General features: G+C 35.9%; 1 protein-coding gene across 1 annotated transcript in view; it reads right to left on the bottom strand.

The window, feature by feature from the left end:
• LOC150075263 (PHD finger protein 14-like) overlaps nucleotides 1-20100 on the bottom strand; it is a 313155-nt gene that overhangs the window by 228356 nt on the left and 64699 nt on the right. Inside the window, exon 5 of the mRNA XM_090388420.1 lies at nucleotides 15248-15303. Within this exon, the coding sequence (XP_090244546.1) occupies nucleotides 15248-15303 (56 nt within the window). The remainder of the gene's footprint in view (nucleotides 1-15247; nucleotides 15304-20100) is intronic.

Here is a 20100-nt window from a genome sequence, read left to right as displayed (position 1 = left end):
GAATTTGCGATAATACCGACAGCTGGAATTCTGTGGGTTATTATGGTGAAATGTGTTTACACTTTTCTTCAATCATGAAACCATGAAATCTTCAATCATATAAAAAAATTAATTTTCAGATCTTCTCTTCATTCCTATTTTTAAAGCTTTGTAACTCATTACTCCATTCTCACTTGCGCGTATCGTGTTACTTGCAATTTGTGTGTGCGCGCCGTGTTCTTTGTTATTGATTGCTTATCTTTTTACTGTTTTAAATTTTAATCCCCACCCACATATGTCAGTGAACAGAAATGTGAACTAGTTTGTATGTACATATTACAGTACGTATTAATTATTCCGATTATCATGTATCATTTAATTTTTTTAATTGGTAGGGTAATAAAGGGTAAATTTTTGCTTAATATATCTTTGCTTTTATAGCCTGTGGATAATATTCCTTCTATTTTCGCTAATTAGAATTGCTGTTTAACAGAATTAAAATTCAATTCACAAACGTGATCACAATGACCGGCACTTACTTCACATTGTATAGTGAACGGTACTTTACTATGTTGAGTTCGTTGTAACGTGATTTGATTGTACAGTGAACCAATTGTAAAAAAACAAGGGAGGGGGTACATTGTATTTTTAACTATTTACGTGAAACTTTGGATAATTGGGGCAGCCGATTAATCAGGCCAAAATGCACTAGTCCCAATGTGTCCCAAATAACCAGAATGGACTGTATATACATTTGTGCAAGAATTTTTTCTCCAAATTCTTGGTCACATAATACAATACAAACTATCTATTAAACTGTAAATTACACTGGTCAAGAAAAGTAAGCACTTTTCTAAACTAGTTTTGCTCACTGATTTCAAAAATATTCTCAGGTTTTATCCTAGCATGTGTAGTTTTTGTAATATTGTTGGTGACTGAATTCTCAGGGAAACAGGATATATATATTGAGCAAAAAAGATAGGTGGAATAGGACCAGGGTATCTCTGCCAGGAGCAAAAGTTGACATAGAACAGATATCATCTTTTAAGGGCACAAAAGGTGATATCGTTGTACACGTTGGCACTAATAAGAGATCTGCAGATTTACTTAACAAGTATAGGTCAATGCTGGAAAAAAGTCACGAGTTAGGGTTAAATTTGAAAGTGTCTTCAATCCTGCCCAGTCACGATAGGAGGGAGTATACGATGAGAGCCTTGTCAATCAATTCGGCCCTGGAGAGATTGTGCAAGGCTCATGGGGTAGAATTTTTCTCAGCTTGGTCTGTACTTGTTAACAGGAGAGACTGCTTCTACAGGGATGGGGTACACTTAAATACGAAGGGTGCAAGAATATTTGCTGATGCTATCGAGGGATGGGGTACACTTAAATACGAAGGGTGCAAGAATATTTGCTGATGCTATCGAGGCAGTATTAGGTGGGTAGGAAAACTGCTAGCTTTGGGGAGGGATTCACAGACTAATAGATTAATAGTAGCCACAGGAAGAGATGGAAATTATTCTTGCAGTGCTTCTACTGGAATGAACAGCAACCCAGAAAGTCAGTTGCTGAGGGTCATGAAACAAGTAAATACATGGGCTGTGTTAGAGTAACTAAGAGTAAGAACAGGTGAATGTATACTTGCCCGTACACAAATGCTAGGAGTATAGTAAACATTTGAAGTGCTGGTTAAGACATCCAAGACAGATATTGTTGGGATATCAGAGACATGGTGCCACTCACATAAATAAGGGATGCAGAATTGAAATTTGGTGAGTATAATGTGTACAGAAAGGATAGACAGGACAGGAAGGGAGAAGGGGTTATGCTGTTAGTTAAGAAACACAAAATCTAAGGACATGCATCCAGTTGACATAGATGGACAGTGCAATGTTGAGTCAGTTTCGTGTGACATAAGCACTGGGAAAGCAAAAACGAGGGTAGAAGTTTGTTACAGGCCTAATGACTCTGATGATTACAATGAACAATTATACAGAGAAACAGAGTGGGCAAATAAATCACTGTCTTATAATGGGGGATTTTAACTTCCCAGATATAGACTGGAACTTGTGGATTGGTCACTCACACACACACACTAGCAAGGCTTTTGTGGATTTACTGGATGATTGTTTTCTACAGCAGCTTTGTTAGAGAGGCAAAAAGAGGGAGTAACCTGATCTGATTATGAGCAGTGATTATTCATGCATTAAGAAATTACAGATAAAAGAATCACTAGGTGGCAGTGATCACAGTGTACTGAGGTGGGATTTACATAACGATGTAACTACCATCAGGTCTAAAGGGAAGGATTTTTGCTTTCGTAAAGGCAACTACAGTGGTCTCATAGATTTTTTAAGTTCTATACATTAGGACCAACAGATGATGATACCAACAGCAAATTCTAAATGGGAAGCATTCAAGGAAGTAATTTTGGAAGCTACAAGGCTTTTTGTTCCACCTAAGAAATACTGCTCTAGATTTAGGCCCAAATGGATGTCAGATGAATGAGACTCGTGGCAGAAAAGAAAAATGCATGGGAATCAAGTCACAAAAGAGGTTAGGCAAGCAAAGGCAGATTATGAAAAATCTTTGGCAAAGGATGCAAAGAAAAACAGCAAACACTTCTCTACTTATACAAACTCTAAAAGGAAGGGGATGAATCAGATTGGTCCACTTGATATCAATGGTTTGACTGCAGATGATCATTCTCAGATAGCTACAAAACTAAATGAGTATTTTGCATCTACATTCACACATGAGAAGTTATTAAAGGAGGGAAATGTTGGAAATTTATCAAACTCTAATAGGGAGTTAAATGATTTTGTAATAACTGAGAGCAAATTGGAGGAGAAATTGTTGAAGTTAAACATAAGAAAGGCACCTAGGGTAGATGGGAACTATCCAGTTATATTAAAGGAAGTGGCAAAGGAAGTAAGCAAACCCTTAGCAATAATTATGAGAGCATCCTTGAACTCGGGGCAAGTCCTCACAGAATGGAGATGTGCAAAAGTATCTCCAATTCACAAAGGAAGATCAAATGGTAACACGAGTAATTACAGACCTGTTAGCTTGACTTCTGTTCAAGGGAAAATAATGGAATCACTGGTTAAAGAAGCGTTGCAAGATCATCTAGACAAGACAGCAGTAATAATTCAGACACAGCATGGGTTTGTGAAGGGAAAGTCTTGTCTGACCAATATGATTGGATACTATGATGTGGTCACAAAGGAAATGGATGCAAAAAATAATTTTGATATCATATACTTGGATTTCAGGAAGCTTTTGATACCGTTGCCTGTGGAAGATTACTGTACAAATTGGAGCAGTATGGCATTAAGGGCAAGTTGCTACAATGGATGAAAGGTTGGTTGAGTTTGGGAAGACAGAGAGTGGTAATCAATTGACACTGCTCTACGTGGACTAATGTCATTAGTGGTGTCCCTCAGGGTTCAGTGTTGGGCCCATTGTTGTTTTGTATATTTATCAATGATATTGATGAAGGTATATCAAGCTTAATGTCAAAGTTTGCAGATGATTCAAAGGTTGGCAGGTCTTGTCAATGATATACAGGAATTTTGCGATCAGGGAAAAGGAGGTGATTGTCCCCGTGTATAAGGCAATGGTCAGGCCACACCTTGAGTACTGTGTACAGGTCTGGAAGCCTCATTTTAGGAACGATGTAGAGTTGCTAGAACGAGTACACAGAAGGGCAACAAGAGTGGTGAAGGGAACAAAGGGGTGCTCTTATGAAGAAAGGCTTAAGTTCTGCATGTTGTAGCATCTGAAGACTAGGCACCTGTGAAGTGATCTGATTGAGGTGTATAAGGTCTTGAATGGATTGATCAGGCTCAATGCTGACGGGATTCTTTCTCTTGTCCAGATTACAAACCTGAGGAGTTGAAGAATAGAAGTGCAGAAGTTTCCCTTTAGCCAGCAGGTAGTTGATTTCTGGAACAAATCTGTTGTGGAAGTTGATAGCTTAAATAAATTCAAGGCAGAACTAGACAAACATTTGGAATGAATGGATCAGTTAAATGGGAAGGTTTTTTTTTTTTTTTTGGCTGATCCTGTATAAGCTTGCTTTCTTGCATCATGTGTCTGTACTAACGTTACTACTAATGCTAATATGACTGCTGACAACTGGTACAAATTAAGATGATTTCATTACAAAACACAAGACTGGTCACAATTACACTTTTATAGTTTAAACGCAATACACTTAAGTTAAAATAAAACATTACAATTTTAAAAAGTTGTGTGAATGATTTCCTTCAGTACATTTTGTACAGAAAAACACAGTACAATGTCCAGCAGTGGTCTGCTGACATACATTGTTCCGGAAACTTTGATGGAATCATTCCTCCCTGTTCATCACTCACATAAGAGTTTTCAGGAAAGAAGTCTAAATGTGAACGAAATAAAAGTTTCAGCATTATATGACATCCCATTTCTTTATATGTATTGAGCAGTTTCTGAACTCGATCTTTATTTGAAGGAGATCCTGTGATTACCTGAAAAAGTTTCCACAAAGCCATTTGAAAGCCTGCCTACTTCTAGTTCTAATACACTCATCCTGAAGAAGCTCTCTGTTTTGAGGCCCACAAAAATTTCCTCCTTCACTCTCATGGAATTTTCCCACTTAAATAATGAAATCCCCTAGAATTCATCTTACCCATCATTTCTTTCACTAAACTCTTCATTAGGCCAAGTTTAATGTGGAGAGGTGGAAGAAAAACCTTCATTTAATCCCCTAATGGAACATGGAATGTCATATGTTGTATATGCGTAAAAGGATTGGTGTACAGCAGGCCCCCGTTATTATACAGTTCAGTTTACGCTGATTTGCTATAACACTGTTCTTATATTATAACCCGTATCTGACTATAACGCTGTCACAGATCACTATAACGCTCTTTTACAGATTGCATTTTTGGCACATTTAACGAAATCGTTTCATCTGATGGAGTAGATACCTTGGAAATGAATAGCAAAACAGCATTAAAACATTTCCCACGCTCAGTGAAATTTTCTCACATGCTAATTTAATTGCAGTACAGTCACTTGTTACGTAGTTCCGAGATCAACATTTTAAAAAATGATCAAGTATATTGCTTGTAATATTTGCGTTATATGCATTTATCCGAAGTCTAGTCATCACTCAGTACAGTATTACACATCGTGCTTAATGGACAGTTTACTTGAACATTGTATTGTAATTAATGCAACCAACGCAGTTACATTTTCGAAGAGTTAATAACGGCTGATAAGAATGAAAAAGCAATGTCTGGGCGCAGTACGAAGACTATAAATGTAAGAAAAAGACTGAATTTGAAAATTAAATTAGACGTTTTGAAGGGAATCGGTTCCCGCCAACGACAAGCAGATGTGTGCCATAATTTAGGACTTGCAAGTTCAACTGTAAGAACAATTATAAAAAAAATAAAGAATTAATTTTAGCAGTGGGAAAGATAGCTGTTCCACTGGAAGCAACTATGGCTAGGCTGGCTATTAGGATTGAAATGGAAAAGACTTCAACTAATTTTATTGAAGATAATGTCCAATGCAGAATTCAGTTAAGTTAAATATTATAAAAAAAAAGAGAGAGAGAGAGAGAGAGATTAGCCAATATGATGATCTGAAGAAAACTCACCTAAAAAAAAAAAAAAAAAAAAAAAAAAAAATGCGGAACCATTTAAAACTGGTAAGGACTGGCTGAATAGATTTAAAATCTAAGGAGAATCCACAAGTGCAGATCAAGGAGCCAAAACTTTCAAAAAAGAACTTGTTAAAATTATTGAAGAGGGGTATTGTGTGTTATACTTCTCAACAAGTTTATAACATAGATGAAGTAGGACTTTTGTGGAAACGAATGCCTAAAAGAAGTTTCATATTGAAAGAAGCAAAAGACATGCCAGGTTTCAAAGCGGCGAAGGATCGGGTAACTTTATTGTTGGGTGGTAACGCTGCAGGGGATTTAAAATTAATACTCCTTTTAGTTTATTTAGAAGAGGGCTAAACTTCAACCCAAAATCGACACATTTTTCATGATTAAATTCATCAATTAAATTAAATCAATTTAGATCAATTAAATTCATGATTTTAATTGGAATTTTAAGTTTAATTTTGATATGTATGTAGTTACTACATAATTATATACATATGTAATGCAGAATATTTCATGTGCACAAATATTTGAATATTAAATATTTTGACCGATATTTGTGCATCTTTTCACTACCGTTTATTATTGATTAGGAAATATCCTATGGCACCGACCACAACTTACAAATACATATGTTACCTTATGGGAATACAGAGCTCTCTTAGCGCTCTGTTTTTCCGGAACGAATTATCAGCGTTAAGCGGGGGTCACCTGTAGTGGAGAAACCATCCGTCATTTTGAAATAGCTGGTGGCATTTTCTCCTATCCTTTTCCTTCAATGAAATCAGAATTCTTTATAATAGGTCTGGTTTACCAATTAACCATTCTGAACAAATTCATGACTGCTACCCTGAATATCAGGGGGAAAAAAATCAAACATTCTTTTCACACTTGACCAAGCCTGTGAGTGCTCTTTTTGGAATGGGATAAGTTCATTGATTTCCAATGGGATGATATGAATTTCATTTCAAGGTCAATGTTTCATTATCAGTAACAAAATCAAATTAATGAAATTAGTGCCGATTTTGGCTTTTTTTCCAGTTTCCCAATGGTGAACCTTTAAATCATCAATGCATTCCAAGGTGAGAATCTGGCCAAAACTTCTTATCATAATCCAAAGGAGATATTCCCAGTTCATTAGCAATTTCTCTGATTAATCGTCAAGCAGAATTCTTTTTCAAAATATTTCATCCACTAACAACTTTATTTAACCTGAAGCAGTCCTACAAAAAATTATCAATTGTGGAACTTTGTGGTATTTTCTAGATGCCATGAGTTCACATTTTACGGGATTTTTTTCCTCCCCAGTTATAAAAAATGAAATATCTTATTAATAATTGCAGTAGCTATTTAAAAAAAAAAAAAATCAAATTTATTCCAATTCATTTGCAATTTAACCCTAGTGTTTAGAAGCTGTAATATAGCTTCCAACACAATTTTCAAAAATGTTTTTTTATTTGCACAGAAGTTAATAGATGCAAAAGTTTCAGTTTGATCATTTAACCAGTTTTTGGAATTTTATACTGCAGCTTCCAATATAGATTTTTTCCTTTAAATTTTCTTAAAAGATCAACTATACATCCAAGAAACGTGCTGTAGCAATATAATTTTTTTAAAAAACAATTCAGTGTGAGTAATGCAAACCTCTTTTTTTTTTATCTTTGCACAATGGTGTTTTCTTAACACTGTTTTAGTAATTTATAACGTGTCCATCAACAGATGAATATCTTTGAAATTTCGTTAATAGATGCAATACATATTGAAAAAATATAATAATTTTCTTTTCAAAAAAACTGCTGTGAGGAATTTTTCCTTTGCACACAAAGAAACATTTAGTCTATTTCTTTTCTATTTTTGATGCACAGAAGTGGGCTAAGCAAATCAGTAATGGTTGGCTAATTTTACAGATTAAAGCACCGTTCATTATCCATTAAATTTTTAGCAAAGCTTATTATTTTAGTACACATCCTCTGAGATCCATATTGGTTAAAATAAAAATTTACATGAAAGGAAAGAAAAAAGGGAATAAAAGTGAAAGCTTTATTACATTAACTGATTAATTTAAAATTTAAAAACATATCCCTAGGAAAAGGGAGCGCACCACCTTTTTCCTGGTTGTCATTTATAAAAATTATATATATATACGAGGTCTGTCCGGAAAGTATCCAGCCATGTAATATATATAAAAAAAGTAACTTACCTACAACAATGGCATCTTAGTCCCCTTCAAAGTACTCTCCTTGGGACCTCACACACTTATCCCAGCATTGCTTCCACTTTTTAAAACAATCCACAAAGTCCTTTTTTGGGATCACCATCAGCTGCCGTGTCGCATTCTCCTTAATCTCGTCCATGGTCTGAAATCTCCCTTTCAATAATGATTTTAGCTTTGGGAAAGCCAGAAGTCACAGGGAGTCAAATCTGGTCTGTGTGTGTGTGTGTGTGTGTGTGGGTGGGGGGTGGGGGGGCTGACAGACCTGGGTGATCAATGTTTTGCCAAAAAAGCTGCCAGTCACCACTTGTACACAGCCGTGGCCATTTTCTTTTTACTACATCCCTCAGCTGGCGAAGGACTTTGATGTATTACTCCGTAGTTATTGTCTGGCCCAGAGGAGTGTATTCGTGGTGGACAACACCTTCATGATTTAAAAAAAACCCTGTCAACATGGCCTTGACATTGTTACGACTTTGCCAGCCCTTCTTTGGACGTGGAGAATCAGGCGACTTCCACTGGGAAGACTGGGCTTTTGTTTCAGGGTCATAGCCATAGATCTATGACTCATCTGCAATTCTGACTTTTTTGAGGAAATCTGGGCCATTGTTAGCATCAAGCAAGTCCTGTGCAACTTCAGCATGAAATTCCTTCTGACCTTGTGACACTGCGGAACAAATTTTGCGGCCATGTTCCATGTCAAGGTCCTCCATCAAAATCTCTGAAACAATAGTCAGTGGAATCCCTACATCTTCTAATTCTCTCACTGTCAATCGCCGATTTTCGTTGATTGCAGCCTGCACGCATTCAACATTTATGGATGTTCCTTGTTGAAGGCCTTCCAGAACCTGGATCGCTTTCAACAGATTTCCACCCATCTTTGAAGCATCCCCAAAAGCCTTCTTAATCATTTGAATAGCTTCTGCAGACGAATGTCCAAGTTTGAAGCACAACTTGATGCAGATCTATTCACTCGGTCAGTGCGAATGTGACAGTCACACAGTACACAAGCTCACTCAATGGCGTCTCACTGTCAACTGACTAGCCCCACGTGAGAGTGACTGTTCATGCATGTGCAGTAACGTCTCCTCTGATGAGCTGCCAAGTTATATCAAGGTCACGAGACCAGTTCTCAAAATATTCAAAATGGATGGATACTTTCCAGACAGACCTCGTATCTATAAAAATTATATATATACATATATATAGGGTTATTAAAACTAAAGTATCCCTATGTAGAGGGCTCTGGAGCAAATTCTAAGGCTCGTACTGAAGAGAAATTTGGACAACAGGTACAATAAAGAATGCGCTTGCCATTTATTGGAAAAAAAAAATTAGTTACAAAATTTGTCACTACATGCCGCTGTGGCAATACAAATCACTTGATCAGCGCTATAATTGTTCAATGGGTCCTCCATTTTGGTCAACAACAGTTTCCATTCGAAGACCAGCATTTTCTACAGCAGAACATAACACGTCAACTGAAATAGCCAGCACATGACGTCTAATGCTGCCCTTCAGATCTGTTAGGGTTTGACATCCTTCCCAATACACCTGGTTCTTCAAAAAACCCCACAACCAGCTTGGGGTGAGGTCCGGTGATCGGGTGGCCAAGATGTCTGGAAACAGCGGCTTATGGCCCGTTCACCTGTTGCCTTAACAATCTTTGGACACAATGGTGGATGTGGGGTGGCACACCATCTTGCATGAATATGGTATCCTGAAGGCACCCACGTTGTTGCAGCTCTGGTATTGCGAAATTTGCCAACATTTCATAATATCGCTGTCCAGTGACGGAACAGGTGCGGGGCTCAGTCGGTGTTACCTGTTCAAAAAAATATGGCCGTAAATCCACACCACACTGTTACTTTTGGAGAATGCAACGGGAACTCTTGGATAACTCAAGGGTTTTCTGTTGCCCAAATGCCACAGTTGTGTGCATTCACTTGTCCATTTAAGCAGAAGTGGGCTTCATCACTCCAAAGGATGTTCCATGGCCAAATGATATCTACTGTCATTTGTGCCAGAAACTGAAGTGTGTATGTCAAACGAATATCTGCATCACCATGCTTTAGCTGCTGTAGCATGTGCATTTTGTAAGGATAGTACCGCAACACCTGATGCATTACTAGCCTTACAGTGGAATAAGACATGTCCACTTCACGAGAAACAGCTGGCACACTTGTGCTACCACATGGAGATTGACTTGATAAATTCATGACAGCCATAGCCATATCTTACACAAGAGAGGAGTCCACTCGTTTTCAAACTCTACCTGGTTGAACACCAAGATGTCCTGTCACTTCAAATTTCACAATCATTTTGCGGACAGCACAAACAGTCAGAGGTGCACGCCTTATGCATTTCTGATGCCAGAATTCTCTGATAGCCGCAGCTGCATTGTTGCTGTTCTGATAATACAGCTTCACTAATAGCGCCTTTTCTTGCAACATTGTTGCCCATTGTTGATGTAGTGCAGGCAAACATCTACTGTATGATTTTGAAGAGACTGCTTTGCTTTTATACAGTACAGTAGAGCTGAGTTGTGGTGCTGTGGCAATAACTTATGATTATGCAAACAACATAAGTTATTTTCATAATCGCAACTAAGAGTTATGCAGCATACAGTGACAAATTTTGTAACTAATTTTTTTTTTTTTTAATAACTGGCAAGCGCATTCTTTATCGTACCTGTTGTCTAAATTTCTCTTTAGTACGAGCCTTAGAACTCGCTCTAGAGCCCATAGGGATACTTTAATTTTAACAACCCTGTGTATATAATATATATATATATTTTTAATTTAATCAATTAATGTAATAAAAGTTTCACCTTTATTCCCTTTTTACCTTCCTTTCATCTAAATTTTTATGGATCTCAGGTGAGTACTAAGATAATAAGCTTTGCTAAAAATTTAATGGATAATCAAGTAATGACTATCACATGCCAAAAAATTCTTAAAATCTCTTCCTTTACCTAAATTTTGGTTTTCCAATAAATGCACTAGGGCTGTTCAAGATAAGAACAGTAAGCTATGCATTGAATAATAGTAAGTCGCCGTGGCTCACTATAACTGCAAATAAGACACAAATTATAGTAAGCCATCATAGCTAACTATAACTGGAAGTAAGAGAAATCTTGGACTTAGCAGCATGCAAAATGAATGAACCAACTAAAACCGTGTGTCCACTGAGGAGAATTTTTAGGCAAGTGGCCCAGAGAACAAGTTAGAATAAAAAATTATGCTGATGAACATTAAAAGCAAATCGAGGGTAAAGTAAAGTGCCGCCATTATCAACCCACTGCAGGATGGAAGCCTCCTCAACAATTCATGCTGAGGGAAATGGACCATAATCTTCCACGCTGGTCCAGTGCGGGTTGGCAGATCAACCGTATTCAGCAGTCAGGGGCTTGAATCCCGGTCTACTCAAACAGCGTGTGCTACTGCACTCCCGCTCCTGACCACTCGGCTACGGAGGCTTAAGGGTTTCTGATCACAATCAAATAAGGAGAAAATATTTTCTGAAGTGACAGAAGCCAAGGCATCAGTTAGACCGGTGTTTCTCAACTTTTTGTTGTTGCAGCACACTTTGAAAGATGCTAAAATTTTGCGGCACACTGCAATCGCTATATACTCATATATATTATATACACATATATATAATATATAGCTGACCGGGCTAGCCAGGTGGGTAAAGTGCTTACCTGGCAACTCAAAGGTCGCGGGTTCGAATTCGGCCTTGGGCTTGGATCAGAGTAAAATGCAAAAACTTTGGGAGGTGCATTATGGCCACAGAAGCCGATGCGCCAACAACTAAAAAAAAAAATATATATATATCTTTCTATACATTAAAATAATTTTCCTCCTAATGATATTTATCCAGCCAATGGGAGAAGAGCGATGTGGGTTACGTGGTAACAAATACAAAAATACATAACAGAAGCTTGTTTTATTGTGGTAAAACAAATTTCTGTTTAAGTGTGGTCACGTGTTATGTTTACCTAACATGACCATGCAGTATCTTTCTTGATTTCCATATATAATGTATTTATTTAAATAAACTAAATGCAACAAGGCATAATATTTTAAGAGTTTAAGATTCTATATCTACATAATATCGGTGTATATACAACACAGACAACTCTTAAAGTAGTGTGAAAGGCACCCACCGAGAATAAGCGACAATAGTCTCCTCTATTAGTGAAACGTTACTTATACAAGGTAGTGCAATACATGGTAACTCGTGAAGGATGAGCGCAATATGAGATACAGATGAAATGATGCTTTTCACACTACAATTGTAGTTTTTCTTTAGGAGTTGTCTATGTGTATCTACACCGATATTATATAGATATAGTAACATATTTATGTATTCATAGCTGAGGAAGAGACACACACAGAGTCAAAAGCTTCTATAAGTATTTTATTTTATAAAAAGAAGCGAATCCCCTAATATATATTATAAAAATCTATAAATACTGTATTATAAATAAAAATTATAAATAAATAATATATATTTCTGTTGGGTATATTTAATAATACATTTATTATTTGTTTTAAATTCTTTGATGTTCTTTTTTGAAAATACACGAATTGCGTGAAATTTAAAAGAAAATATGTAAAAAATTAACATAATTATATAAAAACAAACAAATATACAATTATAACATTGTAACCAGTGAGATGGTTAGGTTTGATAGGAGACAGTTTTTTAATACGAGGATTTATTGTGGATAGGGCTTACTCTCTCGGCTCCTCTTCTACCGACTTTCGTCTCTGTCTTTTTTTTGCTTAATCTCGTTTAAAGCAGAAAACCCTGTTTCGCACAAGTAGGAATGGGAAAATGGCAATAAAATTCTAATTGCCTTTTCGGAAATTCGTGGATATTCATTTTGATTCAAAATTTGCTAATATTAGTGTTATTAAAGTGAATTTCCAGCGACGGTCACTACGGATCTCAGTCAATTCTTCTTCCTCTTGCACATTAAGTTCTAATGTTGGAAGGTTTCTTATTGCAAGTAGGTCTCTACCCACAGATTTTTTTTGGTATCAAGGGATGAAAAGTAATGCTCAATTTCTGTCTTTAACAGGTCTAAGGTTTCACCTATTACATTAATTATTTTAGTCTAATTTGTTTTTGAAGCCAAGGGAAACATTTCTAAATTTTTTTTTTCATTAGACATTTTTGCCATATACTCAACTTTTCTTTAAAAGTGAACAACTTGTCAGTAGAAATGAGTAAATTTTCTTCTGAGCTTTGCATTCCTCACATATTTAATTTATTAAGCTGTGCAAATAAATCTGCTAGAAAAGCTAATTTACATCACCAAATTTCATCACTTAAATAATCACAAAATTTTGATTGGTTCAGTGAAAAAAAATGAGCATTTTCTCCAACTCGTACATATGCACGAGTACATTTCCTTTTGATAGCCACTGAACCTCAGTTTGCATTATTAAAGAAAAATGATCAGACTCCAGTTCCTCGCATAATTTTACAAAAAAATGCATATTTTTTATGGTCTAGCTTTGATATAATTGACTGTTTTAACTGCTTGAACAAGTCAAGTTTTAAAATGGGCATGACTGTCGTCACTAATAGAACTTATAGTGTATAAAACAGTGTTGTAATAATATTTGAATTGTGTCATTTTACTAAGTTTGCAAATCCTTTTAGTGCTCCTGTCATTGCGGGAGCACCATTGGTGCAAATGCCAACACATGACTTCCATAATATACCACACTTTTGTAAATAATTATTCATTACTTTGAAAATAACCTGGCCAGTTGTTGTTCTTTCGGTGAGTTCTTTACAACAACAACAAAAAAAAAAGAATAATTGTGTTGCTGTTGATAAACCTGACAAATGCTATTAATTGGGCTTTCCCGCTAATATCTAGAATTGTCTACTTGCAACACAAACAGTTGCTCAAAATTATTAATATTTCAAACAAATTGTCGTTCAATATCATCAGACATTTCTTTTATATACCTGCTAATTGTGCTGTTCGAAAGTGGTACTGTCATTAGTTTTTTTCAGCTTCCTCTCTCAAAATACTTTACACGATTACCCGACATGCTGGTAAAATCAGACTTTCTGCAATCAGGTGAGATTTTTTTTTTTTTTTGCCATCAGTTCAGCTATTCAAAAGGCTTCTTCTTGAGCTTTATCAGATATTTTAGCCATACTATAAAATTCTGTACCTTGCTTTCTGGTAGAGACCTGCAGTCTTTTAAAATATTCCATAGTTTTGAATGATAAATTCTTGTTTTTTGTAAAAAAATGACACTGCAATTTACTTGGCACTATTGATTCATTCGACAATTTAAAACCACACATAAAGGTAGAGGACAATCTTGGGTACCAGTATACAAAAATCCCATTGCCAAATAATCATCATCATATTTATGACAACATGTTTTCTTCTTTTTTGAAGTTGATGGTTGCTCATTTTTGTTTGTCATTTTCTCCAAGCTCGTTATCAATTTGCCTCTTCTGATTTCCTTTCATTAAAAATTTATCCATTGCTAATAATTTCTAAAAAAATTTAAGTTATTTCTAGAATGTACTAATACAGTTAACTGAAAATACCCATTCTATACAAATTAACTGAATATGATGTTTTAGAGATATAAAAACACAAAAAAGTACTTTTAAAACATAAAGAAAATTTCTTTCTATGCTGCTTACAAGTTGCACCAACTGCAGGGTGCCTTTGAAGGTGAACAGATCTAATACTAGGAATCAAAACGTGACATCACATTGATTTCGATGGAAAGGGCTGGGATCAGTGCAGTGTAAATAAATGAATTTTTTATTTGAATTAATTTTTATTATAAAACTTGGATGTATTAATTTTTTTATTTACATTTTTCCGCGGCACACCTGAAGCACACTCACGGCACACAGGTTGAGAAACGCTGAGTTAGACCATAAGCATCTGACCTGTGGGGGGGGGGATGGAAGTTCAGTGTAACCAAGAACAGACAACTGTTCAAAAAAAAAAAAAAAACCCTATCAAAACCAGAAGGCAGAAAACTGACTGTAAGTTAAAATCACCCCACACAAATACATACACATGGTAACTTTCAATTTTAAATCAGGCTCACATAGCACCACACCACGTTATAATACCTCCCATCCAAGTAAACTTACTTCCAAACCAGTTCTAAATGTTAGTACTATACAGTCCTTAAAATTATCTTAGTTCCAAAACAATTTTTTTTTGTAATTATTGTTTTGCTACAGCTACCCAAACTCATCCTCTTGATTTCTGTGGTACCTGATATCATATTTAAACAGAATAAAATTCGGTGTTATTTTGTTCATATCCTATTGTAAGTTTTGGCAGAAATTAAAGTATATAAAACCTACACAAACACAAAATAAAGTTATACCTTCATGAACAGAGACTCCACAACAATCACACTCCACAATTTCATCTTCTTCTTCACTGTGAAAAGAATTTCAAGATAAAGCAAAATTCAGAATATTAAGTTACAAGGTATGACTACTATCAAGGTTCTATTTCAATGATTAATATATTAGTAAGAATTTCTTATTTTTATATTAATATTTGAAACTGAAACTTATTTTAAACTTAGATTTAAGAAAAAGAAAAAAAAAAGGAATTAAAGGAATTATTACGGCTGAATATGTCTACTAAATCAGACTGTCAATCAAACATACTACTTTGAAGTTCTGACAAGACTGTGTGAAAAAATTTGAAGGAAGAGATCTGAATTAAGGAAGGATGGTTGAATGCTCCATCAAGACAATTCTCCAGCACACAACAAGCTCTCTGTTTGCCAATTTCCGGCCAAAAAACAAATCCCTGTGAATATGCATCCTACTCACCAGACCTAGCTCCTTGTAACTTTTTTCTCCTATCTAAAGTGAAAAGTGTACTTCAGTGAACTTAAGTATTTCCAGTCCACTGAAGACATTAAAAAAAAAAGTGTTAAAAGGGCCCACAGAAGATGATTTCTAGAAATGTTTCTGTGTTTGGAAGCAACATATGGGACAGTGTGTGCAAGCACAAGGCAATTATTTTGAAGGAGATAACTTGTAACATACGAAATATTTCATTATATTTGTTTTATGGCAACAGTCTCATTATTTAATAGCCACACTTTGTATGAAATGCTCAAGTGAAAATACAGATAAGTTGACGGTATACCAAATCTAGCCAAATGCAACTGTCTCTTAGAGGAGCATATAAAAGGGAACCTTAATTTATTGTAGAGTGAACAAAAGCATGACAGAGGCAAAGTAATGTGTATCACTGAACCCAGGAAATGGAGGAGGGTGCATGGAAGATGTCCAGGCTTCTCATACATCTTCTTAGCTGACAGATGTGCTGTAGAAAGGTCATCATTTTTGTGTAAAATATAAGTCTAAATCACAATGACAAAAAGATATCAAAGAAAAGTTATATACATAACTTCTGCGACAAGTATATGAAAGAGTTATGTTGTTAGCTGGCTTTGCATTAGCAACTCTTGCTTGTGTAGGAACGGACTGGTCTGTAATGCTGGTGAAGTCGCAAAGTCACAAATGGATGATACAAGATTGTAGTCCACACATGTGGTAATTCAGTTTCTGAACATTTGCAAGGAAAGATGGGTTGGCATTGAGATCTTTCTGACTTTGAATGTGGAATGATTATGGGAACAAAATGTGCAGGTACCAGTAGCTCAACAACAGCCAACATGGTTAAGTGCTACCACTCTGTGGCGTCACTTAGTCTATTATGACTGGTGCAACAGCAATTGAACAACCAGCCAAAGGTCATTTGTGCGATAGCCACTGTGTGGTTAATGCCTATGGTGAGTGTCGCCTCGTAACACAGCAGCGATGCAGCACAGTGGCCCAGCTAACCACCTAATACAATGTAGGAACAGTAAGCTCAATATACACATGGACTATGCACCAGATATTAGCTCTTATTTAAGCTATGGCAGTTGACAATCATCCAGGTACCCATGCTCACTGCGAGACACAATAAACTGTTCCTTGCATGGGCACATCAGCACCAACACTGGACCACGGACATGGAAATCTGTTGCCTGGTCTGATGGACATATCTGCATTTGGAGAAAAGCAACATGAGGCCATGGAACCTGGATGTACTGGTGGTGTTCGGCAGGCTGGACACAGTGGTGGAGACTGTTTTTCTGACATGCCTTGGGCCCTTTGATTATCATTAACCAACGGCTCAATGGAAATGACAACATTTCTATTGAAGCTGGCCAAGTACATCCCTTCATGATGAGAGTGTATCCAGACAACTCCAGAGTAGGGTGGCCCCATGGCTACCCAACTCCAACCCAATTGAGCATGTTTGGGACCTAATGGAAAAGGACATTTGATGACACAACCATCCACCTAACAATGTGTGGGCATTATATGACATATTGTGCAATGCATGGGTAGCACTACTATGGAACACTCTGCAACACTGTGCAGAGTCCATGCAAGACACGTACAGGCTATATTTAAAGGGAAAAGGTGGCCCTACGAAGTATTAGGTAGGTGTTACTAAGGCAAAGTCAACTCAGTTATATAATTTTTTTATATACACAAAATATTTTTAACACCATGTATAGTTGTGTAATGAACAAGTCAATACTGACACTCATATTCCTGATGGAAGATGTCATATCGCGGGCAAATAACAACGCATACATCCTAATATTGCAAATAACTATAACTTATTCATGTTGAATTATAAGAATATCATATTAAAACAAGTTTCCCAAGTGAGGTTGGGAAATATGCATTGAAATTAACTCTAATGAATACTGCTCAAAATAATTTTTTTTTTTAAAGTTGTTCTACAAGCAGTAAGTCTGCTTTATTTTCTTTAAATACTGACAATATATATAGTACAGAGATTGCAGATACATTTTTAATAAGACACATTCAGAAATACAGTACAGGTGGTATAAGTATTAATATGAAAATTATTTTAATGCAATCTGATATGTGCAATTCCAGACTGTACTTTAAAATGAACAATACTGTTAATTTGTAATGTTTTTTTAAACACTTTTTTGATGAATGAGTAGGCCACTTAAGAAAATCTATATAGAACAAAATAATTTGAATCATGAAAACACTAGGCCCCTTTTTGTTTTTGTCCCATGTCTGCTCCTTTTCAGCAATATTAATTTTTTTCACTCGAAAAGAAAAATAAATTACTAGTACAAAACACAAATTAATTGCACCCAGCACAATGTTCTAGGTCAGTGAGGGGCAAACTTTTTTAGGAGTGGGCCAAAAAATAAAAAGAAAAAATTTTGGCGGGCCAATATAATTTATTATAAAACGCAATAAAGACTCAAAAAAATAGTATATTTTAAAAATTTTTTAATACTAATGCGATGAATGAAGTTGACTGCATTTCTAAAAGTTCCTCATAATCTGGTTCGAACTGGGATGTACTGATTCTGAGAAGTGAAGTTAAATGCTTATCTGTCAGTCTGTTTCTAATACAACTCTTTTGAAGTTTCATTGTAGAAAATACCTGTTCACATATATAGGATGAAGCAAACATAGCACTAACTTTCTGGGCGTGAGATATCAGATTTGGGAAACTTGATTTCGACAAAGACTTGTAGAACTCTAATTTTGGGACATTGAGAAACAACTGTTTGAGGTGATTGTTAGATTGCAATTCAATTAATTCAAGCTGCAAGTCTGGTCTCACTACTTCACAGTCCACATTAATAGGCATTCTGAAAATATCCGTCTTTTTCAATGGCACTGAAGTCTTGAAATCTTCGTTCAAATTCAAGATGAAGTTTTCTCAGGCCATCTTCGTAGCTCTTAAGCTTGTCTTTATTTACTGGGGCTATTGAATTTAATCTCGGGAAGTGAGACAAGTCGTTCTTAGCTATCTGATTAGCAAACAGAACAAGTTGTAGTTAAAAACCTCTGAGATGGTCCCAGATATCGTTGATAAATTGATTTTTTCCTTGCATTATGACATTCAACTTGTTCATGTGACAGAGATTATCTGTGAAAAATGCAAAGTCCAAAAGCCATGCTGTATCTTCCAATATGGAAGAATCACACTATCTCGTCTTTCAGCTGCCAAACTCGCTTGAAGACACGTCCTGCACTCAGCCACCTAACTTTCGTGTAATGTCAACACATCAGAGTATTCAGATTGCATGGACTCAAGAAAATTTCGAAATTGTCTGTGAGTAAGCCCACGAGATCGAATAGTATTTACAAGCTTCACGATTACATCAAGCACAAGTTTCATATTCAAGGCAGATTTACTTGATGTACAACGCAATGTAGAAAGACAACATTATTCCTGGGGTATTTTTGATTAAAGATCCCAACAAATCCAGATTTTTTACCTGTCATACTTTGTGCTCCATCGGTCGTAATATTACATACGTTTGTTTTGGGTACTTTCGATGTTGAAAGCCCTTTCTGAAATTCATGAAAAATATCAGACCCTGTTGTTCCTTTTAACGACCGCATGCATGCATGCAAATTCCTCAGTAATAGAAAAGTTTTCATCAACACCTCTTATAAATAATACTAGCTGAGCAGTATCATTTTTATCAGTGCTTTCATCCATAGTAATGGAGCAGAATTTAAATTGACCAATCTTTGACTCCAACTGTGATGTCAGATTTTTATTTATGGCTTCGACTCTAGAAGTCACAGTTTTTCGGGATAAGCTTACAGTTTCAAAATCTTTTTTCTTGTCAGGCCATAAAATATCACAAATTTGAAGTATACAGTGTTTAATAAACTCCCCATAAAAGAGAGCTTTATTACTTTTAGCAATATTGTATGCTACAATATAACCTGCATGTGTAGCTGCTTTCTGAGAACTATTTTTTTTTCTTAAAAAATTTTGGTAATTTGATAATTTTTTGCGAAGATCTACTTTTCGTTTCCTTTCATATTCAGACATTGCTTCGTAATTGGAATTTTTATGCTTAGAAGTGAAGTGGTGGGAAATGTTGTATTCTTTGAAGACTGCTACGGTTTCATTGCAGATGAGACACAGTGGTTTATCCTTTACAACTGTGAAAAAGTACTTCCAGGTCCATTCATCTTTGAAAACCCGGCACTCTGAATCAAATTTACGTTTTTTAGTAGACATTTTGGGGTTGAAATATTTTACTAATATCCACAATAAAACTCACAAGCACCAACAACAATATTATTTTTAATAATTTCACCATTATGACACTAACATTCAACATTTATGAAGTTGGAA

Source organism: Mastigoproctus giganteus, chromosome 14, assembly GCF_048544385.1.
Source record: "Mastigoproctus giganteus isolate SK-2022 chromosome 14, ASM4854438v1, whole genome shotgun sequence".
NCBI classification, from domain to species: domain Eukaryota; kingdom Metazoa; phylum Arthropoda; class Arachnida; order Uropygi; family Thelyphonidae; genus Mastigoproctus; species Mastigoproctus giganteus.
The sequence above is the reverse complement of the archived record's forward strand: the minus strand, read 5'-3'. Positions and strand labels throughout refer to the sequence as shown.